At 41.9% G+C, this 16856-nt stretch overlaps 1 protein-coding gene across 2 annotated transcripts in view; it reads left to right on the top strand.

Moving 5' to 3' along the window:
* Atrn (attractin) overlaps positions 1-16856 on the top strand; it is a 121621-nt gene that overhangs the window by 56807 nt on the left and 47958 nt on the right. For both annotated transcript variants that reach the window (XM_085834097.1, XM_021156919.2), the window contains exons 11-15: positions 2925-3009; positions 7694-7914; positions 9898-10019; positions 10964-11102; positions 13486-13676. In XM_085834097.1, coding sequence (XP_085690223.1) covers positions 2925-3009; positions 7694-7914; positions 9898-10019; positions 10964-11102; positions 13486-13676 — 758 coding nt within the window. The remainder of the gene's footprint in view (positions 1-2924; positions 3010-7693; positions 7915-9897; positions 10020-10963; positions 11103-13485; positions 13677-16856) is intronic.

Here is a 16856-nt window from a genome sequence, read left to right as displayed (position 1 = left end):
GACTTCTTTTTTTAGGCTGAGTTAATTGGTATCTTCTTTCTTACTACCTTACGTAGTAGTGGTGGTAGTTGTAACCACCAGCATTATGTTAAGTTTGATGGAATATGCTGTTTCCTAGAAACCTGGTTTTACACATGCTGTTGATGTCAGTATACATGTGGCCAGAAAAGGGCAATGTCTGTTTATTCCTGGAAAATAAACGTCAATAGCTCTTTTGTGTAAATATCATCCATGTGATGTTCTTTCTGTTTATTTGTCTTTGCATTTTGAGACAGCCTCACTATGTAGTCTAATTGGCTGAAGCTCAGTATATAGATCAAGGTGACCTTGAACTTAGAGAAATCTTCCTGCCTCTTCTGAGTGTTAAGATTAAAGATGTATACTACCACACCTGACTAGAGATTCATTTTAAAAATTATTCTTATTGTGATAAAATGCTCAGAATAACACTCATCATCTTAATGTTTTAAGTCGTTTGGATTTAAATATATTCCTAGTGCTATTCATGTTGTAATACCATCTGCATGCCGACTTCTTGTAAAACTGAAACTCTGCCCTTAAACAATAGTTCCTCTCTTCATCCCTCACTCCAGCCTCTTGAAATCATTTTCTATGTCTCTATGATTTTGAGTAGTCTAAATTAGGCATTTTTTTAAAAAAAATATTTTGTTTACTTGTATGTTTATGAGTGTTTTGCATATATGTATGTTAAGCACACCATGTATATTCAGTGCCCATAGAAGCCAAAAGTAGGCATAGATTCCCCAGAGCTGGAATTACAGACTTTTGTGAGCCACCATGTGGGTGCTGGATACTGTGCCCAAATCCTTTGGAGGAATAGTGAGTGTTCTTAGCTGTTGAGCCATCTTGTCAGCCTTAGATGTTGGTTTTTAACAGATGTGTTTATGCTAGCCATTGAGTTTTTAAATTGAGAATGGGGGGTACACTCTAGTTAGTCCTTAGCTTCAAGCTTGTGGAAGCAGAAATGAGAAGACAATATAATCATAACTCAGGAGGATTCTTGCTGGCTGAAACGAAGGTGTGAAATTACCTCTGAGCACTCCTAAGCCACTGGGGTGAGCAGGGTGGTCTGGAGAGGCCTTGAAGAGAAGCTGTCCAAGCTTGCTCCTGGGGACACTGGGAGTCAGGTAGACCTCCTGGGCAGGGGGATTTAGTGCAGACAAGAGGCAGGAAAGTACATGTCAAATATTTAGGACTTTCTTTTGTCATGGTAACACAGAGGTAGCGGGTGACTGTTAGAGTAGACTGTTCAGATGTGATTCAGAGTGCCAGGGATCGTTGTTGGTCCTGTGAAAAGTCGCACAAGTGTAGAATCATATGTGTGTCTTAGACTTTTTTGTTGTGGTATTTTAGATTTTTCTTGTTTTTCCTTTTTGTAAGTCTGGCCCTCACACTATGGTCCAGGCAGGCTTAAGACTTATGGTAACCATCCTACTCTGCCTTTATGGGCCACCATGACCAATTTAAGAAGCTCTCTTGGGTGGCATTGTGATAAGTGATCTGGAAGGGGCACATTGACAGTTAGCAGGCTGCTATTGCAGAAGTCCTAATGAGGTTTGAGTCAAGGCCATGGAAGGAGCAGTGACTTCTAGTACCTGGCTGTTGTGTGTCTTGACAAAAATATAACTGCCCTTTCTTCCCAAGTGTCTACTATGGACCACCTTTGCCAAAACTAAAAGCAGATTCAGAGAAAGACATATCATGATTGCACATGGCTATAATCCCCGTACTTAGGAGGATGAGAAATATGGCAGATTGAGGACAGTGTGAACTATCTAGTAAGACCGTGTCTTTAATGAAAATAGTAAAAATTATAAAATCAGGGAATAGGATCTGGGAAGAAGAGAATGAAGTAAGTGTGGGACATATCCAATTGGAGATGTCTTTAGGACAGAGCTGATTGCTGAGAGGTGGTTGTAGGAGAGGTGAGTTATTGTGGGGCATAAAAGATGAGCAAGCGTCAGAGACAGTTGGAGAACAGAGTCTGAACAAGAGTGGAGACTAAAGAGAGTGTCAGAGAAGCAGGGAGAAAATAGGTGAGATTGAAGACCTGTGAGATATATTAATGGCCAGAAGAGTGGCTAAAAATGACTGGAGAATCCTTCAGACTTGTCAACAAAGAAATCCTTTAGCCTAATTTAGGGTGCAGGCGGCTGAGGAAGGACATAGGTGAAATATGTGCTCTGTGTGTTCATTTTTATTAAAGCTTATCTGCAAAGGCCTCAGATTTGCTGTGTACTTGTAGCTGAGGCTCTTCTTGAACTCCTGGTCCTCCTGTCTCTACCTTCCCAAGTGCTAGGATTACAGATGTGTGCCCTAGTTAAAATAGCTGTGTACCTAGCATTGAAAATTTTAAGTTAGAAAATACTGTGGTGCTCTGGGGATGCATCTCAGCAGTAGAGTGCTTGCCTGCTATACACAAGGTCCTGGGTCTGATCCCTAGGACCACAAATACTAAAGCAGACATTCTGGTAGGTAAAACTGGTAGACAGTAGAGTGGTGACCATCAGGAGGGGACTTGTGGGTGATGAATGAATACATTAATTAGAATTTCTGTGCAGTATATTTACTTCATGCCCTGAAACATTGCTGCTGCTGTTGCTGCTGTCCTTAACACATAATAACATAACTAGAAGACAGACAAGCATATGGGATGAGGCTGTGGATGAGGCATTCTTCTTTGTTTTCCCCCTTTTTTTTTTTTTTTTGAGACAGGGTTTCTCTGACCTGGCTGTCTGAAACTCAGTATGTAGAACAGGCTGGCCTTGAATGCACAGAGACCCTCCTGCTTCTGCCTTCTGAGTGCTGGGTTCAAATTTTATGTTTTTTTTTCTATAAAGATTGAGAGTTCACATGGACTATATATGACAACCTACTCTGAAATGTGTTTTTCTTCCCCTTAGCTTGTGACCGATGGTCAGTGCTTCCCAGACCTGAGCTCCATCATGATGTCAACAGATTTGGCCATTCAGCAGTCTTGTACAACAGGTAATTGGAAAGCAAAGGCTGTATTACTGTCTTACATCTTATATTCATTTTTAATATCAACTTCCTAACAGTTGTGTCTGAATGGTAAGAGGTTTGGGGAGAAAAAAGGAGAGAAGGCAGTTCTAAGTGCACGATAAGGTAAGGGGAACAGGACTGGGAGGTTATGAGGTCAAAGAGCAAGTCTGAAGTCTGTACCATATCCAGGTGTGTGCTCAGGAATACTTTTCTGACCAGCAGAGCTCTTTTTCCATTTGTTCTAGGAACCTTAGTCCTGTAAAGGACATGCAGAGGACTAGGGTTGTGGGCCAGCAATAGAGTGTTTATCTAGCTTGAGTTCTGACCTCAGCATTTTGCCTTCTGCAAACACAGCATTTGCCATAAGGGACATGCAGAATGGCCATTTTACCTGGTCACTTGAAAGTGTGCTTTAAGATTGAGAAACTTAACAGCCTGCTGATGCTGACTTTTCTTATTTTGCTTCTGTTACTGCTTTCTGCTTCCTTCTTTAATACTCTAATGCTTACATTATATAGTCCTGCAGGTACTCAAATTTTCTGTTGGAATTTCCTAATACAAGTAATTTAACTTGCATTAGGAAAAGTATAAAAGTGCCATTCTGGAGTTGTGAAGAATGACCGTTTAGAAGCTAGATAGTGGGGAAAGGTGATATCTTTAATCATGTGATTACTTAATGTTTTACAAGTACATAGGGGATTGTGGCAAGACCATTGTATGATTAGAGACTAAAGTGGAAAGATTTTTTTAAATATCTTGCTAACTTGAGTGTTATCTTAAATTACAATCTGATGCTTTCCTCAGAAAAAGCCCTAAATGCCTCTTGAGGTTTTCATCTGGCAAGTATCAGGTCATCTGGCCTTGCTGGTGGAATCTGCCCCAGCTCATGTGTGTTCTTAGTGTTCTCCTAGCACAGGGTTAGGCACGTGTGGGCATTTGCATACTAATGTATAGTAATAGTAACAATTGAATGAATTGTCTATTAAAACATTCTTAAGTTTTACCCACAGAGAGGTCTATAGTTTGTCATAAAATGTAGTTTAGCCATGAATCAAAATCAGGAATGACTGTCAGAACAGTGTTTTTATTTTGTGTAATTTCTGTGATGTGTTTGAATATCTCAGTTTTAGGCAGGATTGGAAATGTTAGAGGTTGGTAAGAGGTCATGGTTGCAGTTTGATCGTGTGAGAAATCGATGGCTCTCCCTTCATTGTGGTGTTGTCAGTCAGCAGTGCGGGATCACCTATGTCTAACAGTTGTTCTAACTGTGGTTTTGAGAGAGGATTGCAGGAGGGAAAGCAGTGAGATTGTGAGGTGCTAGATGAGGAGATGGCATTTACCTAGCAGCCTTCTCTCCCGCTCCCCAGAGCCATCATGTGACCTGAGATTCACAATTTCTGAAGACATCAGCTATGCTTAGTTTAAGCAATAGTTTTATTAACTAAATCCAACTTGATTCATGTTATTCCCAGGGAACCAGTAGTAGGATTAAAAATGAATCCTATGTTCTTTTTGGTTATTGGAATGTCACATTTTCAGATACTGTAAGGAATACAGAGCCATACAATCACTATATTTATTTGGTCCTTTGTTGACTTAGAGAGAAAAATTGAAGCCCAGTTAAGGTGAGCTACCAAATTTCTCATTGTGGATTAGTATTAAACTCGCTTGGAGTTGTGGGATCGTGGAAGTGGGGTAAACACCGTGTTTATCACAGCCCAGGAGGAACAGATGGGGCTCCTTTTGAGGAGTCTTATGTCTTCATGAACTTGGACTTAGAAATATTTGATGTGTTTAATTCTGCTGTAGATTTTAAAACTCTAGCTAGTGAGCATATTTTCACAGGAGCGCTTAAGTCTGACCTACAGCCATTGTCTGTCTCTGGTGTGCATATTACAAATGCACTGGGAGCATTTCTTGACCCAGACATATAATTAGAATTTTCTTCTAAAAAGGTCTAGTTTGGGAAGGAATGAAAGGGATTAGAGAAATGTCACGGGCTTGGTTTTTATTTATTTATTTATTTAATGTATATGAATGCTCTATCTTCATGTACACCTGTATGCCAAAAGAGGACATCAGACTCATGATGGTGATGAACCATCATGTGGTTGCTGGGAATTGAACTCAGGACCTCTGGAAAAACAGCTGGTGATCTTAACTGCTGAGCCATCTCTCCAGCCCAATTGTTCTGTTTTAGTTTGAGGATGAACATCTAATTTAGAGATGCCCTGCTTTTCCAAGAGTGAGTTTTAAACACTAATTTCCATTGTCAGTGGATTGGTCTTTTAAGAATATAGGTAGTGGTGGCGCATACCTTTAATCCCAGCACTCGGGAGGCAGAGGCAGGTGGATTTCTGAGTTCGAGGCCAGCCTGGTCTACAGAGTGAGTTCCAGGACAGCCAGGGATACACAGAGAGACCCTGTCTCGAAAAGCAAACAAACAAAAACAAAACAAAACAAACAAACAAAAAGGATATAGGTTGGAAGCAGCCAATGATAGTGCATACCTTTAATCCCAGCACTTGGGAAGCAGAGGCAGGTGGAACTCTGAGTTTGAGGCCAGCCTAGTTAGTCTACAGAGTATTTTCCTGGAGAGCCAAGGCTACATATAGAAACCCTATCTTGAAAGGCCAAAAAAGGAGGAAAAAAGAAAAAAGAAAAAAAGAATGCAGGCTGGGCAGTCAGGGTAAGTGTCTAAGATAAGAGGAATTCTTCAAGGTGGAAAGTCATGAGTTCTGCGCCAGCCTAGGCTACAGAGTGCTGAAAGGGGAAGAGACTGGCCTCATTTCTCCAAAAGTTACATGACTATATTTTTTCTGTATTGCCCACTCTTCCATACATACACCTAACAATAAATATTGAAGTTCACTCTGTGGTACTATATCTATGTGATAGACTTCTAGAAAAGTGATTTAAAGTTCAAAAGGTAAATATGTAGTTTTGTTTCAAGTTGCCAAAATCCCTTTAGTAGACTCCTACAATCTTACATGCCCAGTAGCAGTATAGGAGCTTGCCTGTTGCCTTGAAGCCTCACCAATTCAAATATTAGGTAACATTTGTTACGTTTTTCTTTGTCAGCTGGATAGGCAATGAATGGCACAACAATGTGTTCCAATTTTCTCTGCATTACTAATTGAAGTCCTATCACCCACAGCAGACTGAAGAGTTCCTTTAGTATTTTATGGACTTTGACAAACCTAGGATTCATAGCTTCCATACAGAGAGGAATTTCACAAATAGCAAAACTGGGCTGTTAGAAGAATAAAAAGAGAATCCTGAGTACAGCTTCTCAAAGAAGAGTCCCACATAGATGTCCTCTGGAGATATGCCTAGATTCAGGTTTATTGTACAGGAACTCTTCTGTCTGCTCTCTTTGATACTTGAGATTATAGAGTTGCACTGGACCTGCATTAGATGGCATTACAAACTGATAAGATAAAGTTAGGAGCTATTAGAGATTTAGGACATGGTTTTTCTCTGTAAATGGGGCTTCTGGTGAGATTCCTAGAAAATGCTATGTTTATAGCTAGGAATGGGGTTATAGCTAGGAATGGGGAAAGACCTTAAGCAGTTGTGAGCTGTGGTGGAATGCATGTGTTCACTAAGGCTTCCAGGAATACTTTTCCTGTCGATAATTTTCTTTCACTCTCTTTGTAGCCTTCTTTGTATTAAAATTCTCTCTGCTTGCTTTTGTGTGTGTGTGTGTGTGTATGTGTGTGTGTGTGTGTGTATGCATGTGCATGTAGGTCCCCACATAGGACAGAACAGATTTCCAGAAGCTGGAGTTATAGGTGGTTGTGAGCTGCCTTTTAGGGATGCTGGGAACCAAACTCTGTCCTCTGGAAGAGCAGCAAGCCCTTTTAACTGCTGAGTCATCTCAGCCTCAAGAATCTTATCTTTTCTCTATTAGTAGAAGATGTCATCTTAGCTCTAGGAACTACAACACCTCTGGCCTCAGTGGACACCCATATACATATGCACATACAGCAGACAGACATATAACTAAAGATAAAATAAATCTTTTTAAAATGCCATTTCCCTGTGTACTAATTTTCCATGTACACACTCACAGGTAGATTTTTAAACTATTCTGAGTGATCATAAAGCAGAGCAGAAGGTGAAATTTGAGAGAATAGATGATAGTAGTGGATTTTGAGACCTTGAAAATAATGTCTCAGAGCATTAAATTAATCATTCATGTATGTATGTATGTATGTATGTATGTATGTATGTATGTATGTGTATGAGTATGTATGCATGTATTATGTGGATGGGGGTGCTGTAGCACATGTGTGGAAGTCAGAGGACAGCTGTGTGAAGTCATTCTCTCCTTCCATCTTTATATGGTTCCAGCGATTAAGCTCAGATTGTCTAGCTGTGTAGCAAGTGCCTTACCTGCTGACCTGTCGCACTAGCCCTCTCAGAGTACTTTTAATATTTGGAATATTTCTAACGATTGACAGTCAAAAGTTTATTGTGAGCCAGGCACTTAAAATCCTAGCACTTGTGAGACACAAGATGGAGGTCAGTCCAGTCTGCTGAGTTCTAGACCAGCAAGGGCTACACAGTGAAACCTGTCTCAAAAATTTCAAAAGCAACAAGCCAGACCAGCCCTACGTCGTGCCTCTGTTTGAGTTCTCAGTAAATTCCTTCTCTCTCCTCTCAGCACCATGTATGTGTTCGGCGGCTTCAACAGCCTCCTCCTCAGTGACGTCTTAGTCTTTACCTCGGAGCAGTGCGATGCACACCGCAGTGAAGCTGCTTGTGTGGCAGCAGGACCTGGTATCCGGTGTCTGTGGGACACACAGTCGTCTCGATGTACCTCCTGGGAGTTGGCAACTGAAGAACAAGCAGAAAAGTTAAAATCAGAGTGTTTTTCCAAAAGAAGTATGTTTTTTCTCTACTTAGAATTTAAAAATCTAATTTTATCTGAATTGTGAAGGAACCTAGTCTCTGTACTTTCCTGTTCACCTTACTCTCTAGTTATTTCTTAATAAAAAAATACACAAGATCTTTGGATGGGAGGAAGCATGTGGCTCCTGGAAGCTGTTAGCAGGTAATAAGTTATCTTTGAATTACACAGGCTTTGTGTACCAACTCCTGGTCTGGCTGCAGGTGATCTGAAGCCATGGCACAATGAAATTTGTTTTCATTTTGGTTTTATGAGACAGGGTCTTGCTCTATAGCTCATACTGGTCAAGCTCCTTGTCAGCCTCCTCCTTCAGCCTCTTGAATGCTGGGGTTATAGGCTTGCACCACTGGCCCTACTTGGGAAATGTTTTGATGACAGACATGCTATCTATTTCTTCAGTTTAGTAGCCCCTAGCAATCTGTTATTATTAGATATTTGAAATGTGGCTATGTAACTAAGGGGCTAACTGTTTTCTTTAGTGTATGTAGTGAGGCAGATGTAGTAGCACATGCCTGCAATCCAGACACTCATGAGGCTGAGGCAAGAGGCAGTTCTAGCCAGCCTGGGCTGTGTAATGAGACCTGTCTCAGAGCCAAAACATCAACAATAAAAGAACAGTATGTGGCTATTGGCTGTTATATTGATGATGAAGGTCTAGTATTAAGGATAAGAGCCTCTAATGGGATGATCATATATAGCAAATTGTTCTGGTAGACAGCAGAGAGCTGCTGTTCTTGAAAAGTATTTCTAGCCCCTTTAGCTGTATATAGCAAGCAGTGCAGCATAACAGACAAACTATGGTCCCTTCTTCTAGAGCCCCTGGGGTGCTCTTGTTATTTTTGTCTCCTTTGCTACTTGCTTAGTGGTTGCTCTGAGCACCACTTCACCAACTCAGCGAAGTAACGTGCAAAAATGTTTGGAAAATAAGAATGCCTCCAAGATATTTGTCCATATCAATCTTTAAAGTATGAAACTACATTCCTAATCCAGTTGTTGCAGTCATATGAGAGTTATATTAGGCAGAGACTACTTCTGTTTTTCTGGTATGTGTTAAATAAAGTTGTGCAGGGACATAAAGGTCCTGAGGCTGTGCTGTTGATTAGAATTTTGGTTCATTTATGGGAAACAGCTTACCAGAACCTGGTAGGATTCATAATTCTCCGAAAACAGTTAGAATTGGTAGAGTAACCAAAATTTAAAGTTAAGCTTAAATATACAGTGCATTGGAAATAATATTATCTTACGAGGTTCAGTATGAGCCCATTAGTTTAACTCACTTTCTGGGTAGACCTAATCCTGTCAGAGTAAACTTGGTAAGAAAAGCAGCCTACATGAAAACTGATCAGGGAAGTTTCTATGGCCTCTCTTCCTGCTTGTGCATGTCATATTCATGAAATGGTTATAGATGGCAACATGGCTTTGTAGCTTCTTGTTTGGGGATTTAATGAGAATTATGTCAGGTCTACAAAGAGTGGAAGTTCTGAAATCCGCAGGTTTGGAGTCACATGAGTATATAGAGTTCGAGTTAGCAAGTGCCTCCTGTGGGGTTGTGGGTCACTGGGTATACCTGCACCCAGGTAGGCCTTGCATTTGTAACAAGGACAAATGTATTGGTCTCTCATATTGCTTTCTTAGGCTTCTGCACAACTTCTGGTGTTAATACTGTTGTTAGTTGATGTTTGTTGTGGGAAGAAAAGCATCCATTACTTCTTAGAAGCTATAAAATTAACAGACCTTTGCTTTTCACTTTCTGGACACTATGGGAGGACAGTTATAAAACAGTGTTTCTCGGATTGTCTGCTTATATCTGTTTTATTTTAACTTAAACATGGCAATGCTTTTTTCCTTTCAGTTGGACTGTACATTTTGCTTCCTGACTATTGCTAGGAGCTTACCTATCTCAGATTATACATAAGAGAGGCTGCCGCATAGTTGATGGGTTTGTCTTCTCTCTGTAGCCCTTGACCATGACAGATGTGACCAGCACACAGATTGTTACAGCTGCACAGCCAATACCAATGACTGCCACTGGTGCAATGATCACTGTGTCCCTGTGAACCACAGCTGCACAGAAGGCCAGGTCAGATGCTGTTTTTCACGGATTTTAGGGAATAGAAAAATGCTAGTTGAGTTTGAGTGTAGTGCAAATAATGAGTAGAGTTCTTTTTAAAATGGGATATCGATTTGAATTCTACTGTTGCTTAGGTTTTCTCTTAGGAAGGGATGCTATATACATCCTGATTCCAAAGATCGCTCCAGCTACTGAGGTCTGTGTGCAGTGTTCCGAAAGCATACTTTACAGAATGCCCTTGGCCCATATCTTGACTCAGCATGACATCTGGGCTAATCATGTATGATTTGTTATAGGTGATAATAGGCTATGAGTAAGGTGATCCAGCTTTTGCTGTCTTTGATGGCTCATGACATTTTTTTCTCAAAGTTTAATGCAGTTCATAAGAAATAAAGCTTGAGATTGCTATGGTGGGCACGGGCTGGGAGGAGCTCTGGAAAAGCAGCAGGTTCGGCTTTCACATTTTACAGATAAACATTGGATGAGGCTTGGTGGTACCAGTGGTTCCCTTGGGCTGCTAGCTTGCCAGCTAAAAGCATGTTAGTGAGAATACACACTGTGGTGTTCCCACTGCAGTGCTGCTTTCTGTTCATTCTAGTTCTATCATTCATCCATCTCTCTCTCTCTCTCTCTCTCTCTCTCTCTCTCTATCTATCTATCTATCTACCTACCACTTATCTAATTCTATCTGTCTGTCTGTCTGTCTATCCTCCATCTAATTCTATCCATCTGTCTACCTATCTATCATCTAATTTTATACATCCATCCATCTATCCACTTATCTGTCTGTCTATCATCTAATTCCATCCATTTATGTATCTATCTATATATCTAATTCTATCTATTCGATTCTTTTCTTTTTTTTCTATCTTTCTTTCTGCAGTTACCATTCTCAGTTAATTCTCACTGAGTTATTTGTGTGAATAACAAAACACTTCTCTACTGTGTTCTAGATCTCCATTGCCAAGTATGAGAGTTGCCCCAAGGATAACCCCATGTACTACTGCAATAAGAAAACCAGCTGCAGGAGCTGTGCCCTAGACCAGAACTGCCAGTGGGAGCCCCGGAATCAAGAGTGCATCGCCCTGCCGGGTAGGCCTTGCACAGGGATGTCCTCTATAAGGTCCAAGCTTGGTCCTCCCTCCTCAGATCAGGGTGGACCTAGGAATGAGATGCTTTTCTGTCTATTTAGCCCTCTCATTATCTGGGTGGGTGAGGGGGATGGGGGAGATATCTTGTATGTTTTTAACTTAAATGTGGTTTTTATATATGTATTTACTAGCCTTTGAAAGAAAGTGAAGTGTCAGCTCATGTTCTGGAGAATTGAGGGTTAGCTAAGATCCATGTTACAAACCGTGTCCCACTGTCCTTCCTTCTGCTGTGGTAACCTGGCACTAGAGCTCTGTGGTCTCAGTCAGGGACCTGCAGGAAGCACTTACTGACAGGTGTGTGAGAAGAGATTTCTGTACCAGCATCATCTCCCATGTGACCTTCATTCCCGGACTATTTCAGCAGAGGTTGTTCAGGGTATTAATTTTAGGTCCTGAGGCCAGCTAGCCCTGACTAAATCTCTATGATGTATTTGCTTGATCAGAATATCCAGGAAGGGGAGCGTCTGTGCTCTCCAATATCCGAGGTTTGAGGGGAAGGTGATCTGAATCTTTTGAAAGCATTTTATTTAGTTTGCTGAATGGGCTTTAGTTTAGCCAGTGTTCTATTGCTGTGAAGAGATACCATTTCCAACGTGTAACTTTTATGAAAGGAAACATTTAAGTGGGGGCTTGCAGTCTCAGAAGCTATTATCATCATGACAGGGAGCATAAAGGCACAAAGGCAGGCATTAGAGTAGTAGCTGAGAGCTACATCCTCATCTGTGAGCAGAGAGGCAGACAGGGTGTGAAAAAGACAGGACCTGGCCTGGGCTTTTGAAACCTCAAAGTCTACCACCCCCAGTGAGACAGATCCTCCAAAAGCTCCTGCAACGAAGCTCCATCCCCTAATCCTTCTCCAGTCGTGCCACTCCCTGGTGAATGAGCATCCACATATATGAGCCTATGCAGGTCATTCTTACTCAAGCCACTACAGGCTTTGTTTTGTGTCTCAGACTTTATGTCAATAGAATACGTAGGCACCTAGTTACAAGACAGGCCTGGAGAGCCTGCAGTGCTGACTCCCTGCCAGTAGGACATTCTGAGGAGCAAGTCTCTTAAGTCACTTACCTGCTCTTACATTACACCTTTCCCTAACCTCAGTAGCTGTTCCATTTAGTGAGCACTGTTGGTGTCTCCAACCTGAACCTGGTTCTGGAAACTTGCTTATTCACTTCTGTGCTAATGGCCAGGGAGCAAGCATGCTTTCATGCAACACTATCAGTTCAGTACAACCACAGGAGGAGATTGCAGACTTCCTTTGTGTACTGTATCACTGTGAGGTTTTCCAAACCAGACTCCCTTTCGCCTCATTTTTTGGCATGCCTTATGTACTTGCTTATACTTTCTATCTTATGACATGAAAACAGAGTGGCATTTGGAGGCTTAAATTTATCGCATTCCCAATTCAATTCCATTTTCAGTTTACTCTTTCTGTATACACATCAGTGTGCAGATAAATATCTCTTTGTGTGAGCATTGGAGGCCAGAGGTTAACCTCTGGTATATTCTCCCTCTATCACTCTTCACAGGGTCCTTTGCTGAACGTGGAGCTCACTGATTACATAGACTAGCTGACTCATAACCCTCAGGCATGCCCCTGCCTCTAGCCCTCAGATGAGATTACAAGCAAGCAAAACTACGCCTGGCCTTTTATGTGGGTGCTGGGAATTTGAACTGGGTACTTATGCTTGACACAAGTATTTTATCCACTGAACCATCTCCCAAGCCCCCATCTGCAGTTTTTTACCTCACCCTTCCAATATGTATATTTATCTATATGCCCTTTGTTCAAGATTTTAGTCACCTTTTACATTTTTCTTCAAAAATAATTGCACCAATTTCTTAATAATGGCACCCAAAAGTAGGAACATTAGCCTAGAGTATATCCTGTGAGCCAGGAAACATGACTGGTGAGACTTGTAAAAGGGTCTTTTTATTCTGGCCCTCAGCAGAGGCTCAGCAGTGGAGCATGCTTGCTGTTCCTCTGGAGGACCCCAGGTCCTCCCCAGGGGCTGGGTCACAACCACTTGTAACTTTAACTCTGATCTAATGCCCTCTTATGGCTTTTGTGGGTGCTATAGTCTCTTGCACTAACCCACACTCAAGGCACACATACACACATTCTTTAAAAGATAGATTATTTTATTTTCAAAGTTTTTTTCTGCATATAGAAGTTAATAATGTGTCTGTTATGCTCACCAAATCCTAACAAAGCACCTGAAATTCAAGTCAGAATGAGTTTAGATGGTCAGTATTTTGAACTAGTAAACCGAACTGCATAATTTCTAAAACTTTGTTTTCTGTCCTTTTCCCCTTTACAAAAGAAAATATCTGTGGCATTGGCTGGCATTTGGTTGGAAACTCGTGTCTGAAAATCACTACTGCTAAGGAGAATTATGACAATGCTAAATTGTCCTGTAGGAACCACAATGCCTTTTTGGCTTCCCTCACGTCCCAGAAGAAGGTGGAGTTTGTCCTTAAGCAGCTTCGATTAATGCAATCATCTCAAAGCATGGTGAGTTAATGTGTTCAGAACTTTGGTTTCTAGGGCACAGCAGCAGCTCTTATGTAGAAGGCCACAGTTGTATGTTATTTGCCTGGTAAGAGAAAGAATTACAATAAATGATTAATAATATACTGTGGGCCTCTATTTCAGAGGCTCTTCTTTTGATACCTTTCTTCTTGTCTTAAAAAGTTCAGTACTTTGTATATTTTATTAGTTGTTATTACTAAGTAAATTATAAGGTATGAACATATGGAATGAATGGTAATATGTGTACATATTCTGGTGACATCAGATTATTTTGTACTTGATTTATATCTAGATTCTGCTTGGGAGAAGTGAGAGTAAAATGTTAGTTACCTAGGTGTCATTAAGCCATCTACAGCCCCTGGAGGTATTATTATAGCACATAATGTAATCGTCAGTAAGAAATGTAAAATCTGCCCAGGTTTTACAGCCTTCTTCCTAAGGCTTCTGAACTCAGAAAGACTCAAAAAGTTCTCTTACTCTAGAGCCAAGCTCTCAAATGGCTTGTAGTTACTATATAATCTCATTTGGTATTTTTCTTGGAAAGTCTAATTCTAAGACTTGTGATTTGACTGTGATGCTTCAGTCAGTTAGATATTCACGGAGCAGTTTTTCTGTCTATGCTGGCTGTGGTACAGAGAGATGTGAGGTACATGTTTTTGTCTAGCCAGGAGAAGACAGAATGCAGCACAGCATCTCTCATTTGGCACCACCTTCATGTGATGGGATGCCGGTATGGTGTGGGTCCTGGTTGTTAAATCTGCAGAAGTCCATATATCCAGAAATGACCTCAACTATAGGTGGATTTCTGGCAATTAGATAAAAGCCAGCATTCCTTGGGAACTTGGGAAACTGGTTACCATCTGCATAAAGGAGTTATTTCCCTTCTATCTGGCAGAAGGGACATATGGCTATCTATTGTGCCTGTCAGCATGGAAGCACATGCTGGTGTGTAGGCCCCCTCAATATCTCAAGTACCTATAGCAGTGAATTAGTTAAACTGACTTGGCTCCCAGTGGGTCAAGTACAGCTGCACCTGCCCAAGAGCTCTTTGGGTTTGCAAATGAAAGACACAGTTAATTTTGATATGCTTTGACTAGTTCAGTTGCTGGAGGTTTCTAATCCTCCCTGCAGTAGCATACATTAACCCCTCCAACTTTCCTGAGACAACTTACTAACTCAACACTTCATCTCTGACACCCCAGACCTAATGGCAGAGTGGCCCTTAGAGACACTTTCCCAAATTCTTTTTGTTTTATCAGATATTTTCTTTATTTACACGTTTCAAATGTCCCCTTTCCTAGTTTCCCATCGGAAAATCCCCTGTCCTCTCCCCCTGCTCCCCAATCCACCCACTCCTGCTTCCTGACCTTGGCATTCCCCTATACTGGGGCATAAACCCTTCACAGGACCAAGGACCTCTCCTCCCATTGATGACCAACTAGGCCATATACAGCTAGAACCACGAGTCCCACCGATTGGTGGTTTAGTCTCAGGGAGCTCTGGGGTACTGGTCAGTTCAGATTGTTGTTCCCTTTCCCAAATTCTTACATGGCTGGTTTAGTTCTTTCCTGCAGCTCTTAGGTCTAACCCCTCTCCTTCCTCTGTCACGGCGGTTGCCTTCCTCTCCTATCTCAGCTCCTTGCCTGCTCAATCTACAAGTCCCACCTCCATCTTTTTGCCCAGCCACTGGCTGTATGCAATTCTTTATTATCAGTTGAAGCCAGCTAGGGGCAGAGACCTTCAGGTCTGTAAGTGCTTTGGGGAGCAGAATTAGGACAAAGCATTAGAACCGATTCCCAACAAGTGCCTGCTGTACATCTCAGAGTCCAGATTAGTCTCCTGGGCCTTCCCTTCCCCAGCTATCTGTCCTCCTTGTAATCCAAATGACAAGCTTTTTCACACATCTCTTTATCTCACATTTCCCTAGCCCTGGCCATGTCCAGTCGTTCTTTTACTCTCTGCTCTGCTCTCTTTCCAATGCCTCTGGATATTTTCTCTCTCTCATTCACCATAAAAACCAAACCAACCCAAAAACCTTACCCTAATAATGGAGTGGTCACGCCTGAGGTTTCCTTACTGCTCCCCTTGCATCCGTCTTGTGTCTGACACACTGGCAGGGTTTTATTAGCAGAGGCTCTAGGAGCTGAGAGGAGCAGCAGCGCTCTGAGGTGGGAGTTACTAGAGTGATTGGGACAGACAGTGGAGACGAGGCTGCAAATATGGACTCTGGTGTTTACAGCCAAGTATGGTAGGTGGCAGAAGCCAGCAGAAGCATGATCCACACCTTCACCAGATTGCTTCCGTCGGGAAAGACTGGACCCCTTGGGAAGGGGTCTGTTTGTGCCTTCCTAGGTGTTCGGAGCCAGGTGTGTGAGGGATACAGTAAAGGGACTACTGACTACATGACTACTCCATTAGGGTGAAGGGTTTTATGTGAATAGGAGAAACAAAATGTGCAGAGGCATCTGGGAGAGAGCAGAGCAGAGTGAAAAGGAAGCAGAGTCGGCATGGTCAGGGCTAGGGACAGTGGAGACAGCGAGATAGCGATAGCGAGAGGGTGATGAGGTGAGAGAGAGTGTGGTGGACACATCACGTGCATTCTAAGGAGGCTGAGTAGCTACCGAGGGGGCGGGGGGAGGAGGGGCCAGAAAGCTAGCATGCCCTCTGAAACAGATACTTGTGATGCTGAGGGAGAAGGGCTTGCATGCCTCAAGACCAGAAGAGGGAGTTGGAGTTACAGTTTGCAAGCTGCCTAATTTGAATGCTGAGATCCAAACTCTGATCCTTTGGCAGAACATCTTATCTGCTGAGCCATCTCTCCAGCCCCTAGAAAGGTGGTGATGGTGGTGGTTCTCGTTTTTGTTTTATTTTGTTTTGTTTTGTTTTGTTTTGTTTAAATGGGGAGCCAGGTACAGTACATCATGCCTTTAATCCCAGCACTCAGGAGATTCAGGAGATTCAGGAGACAGAGACAGGTAGATCTCTTTGAGTTCAAGGGCACCTTGGTGTATATAGGAAATTCCATCCACCCAGGACTATAGAAGGGTACCTTGTCTTAAAAAAAGAAAGAAATGAGAATGAAATTTCAGAGTTATGCAAGATAGGAGCTCAGTGGTAGAATGTGTGCCCAGGAAGTACTGGGTTTGACTCCTCACAACAGCA

Source organism: Mus caroli, unplaced genomic scaffold, assembly GCF_978045245.1.
Source record: "Mus caroli unplaced genomic scaffold, Mus_caroli_1 scaffold_2, whole genome shotgun sequence".
In the NCBI taxonomy this organism is placed as follows: Eukaryota; Metazoa; Chordata; class Mammalia; order Rodentia; family Muridae; genus Mus; species Mus caroli.
This window is presented reverse-complemented; position numbering and strand designations above follow the sequence as displayed.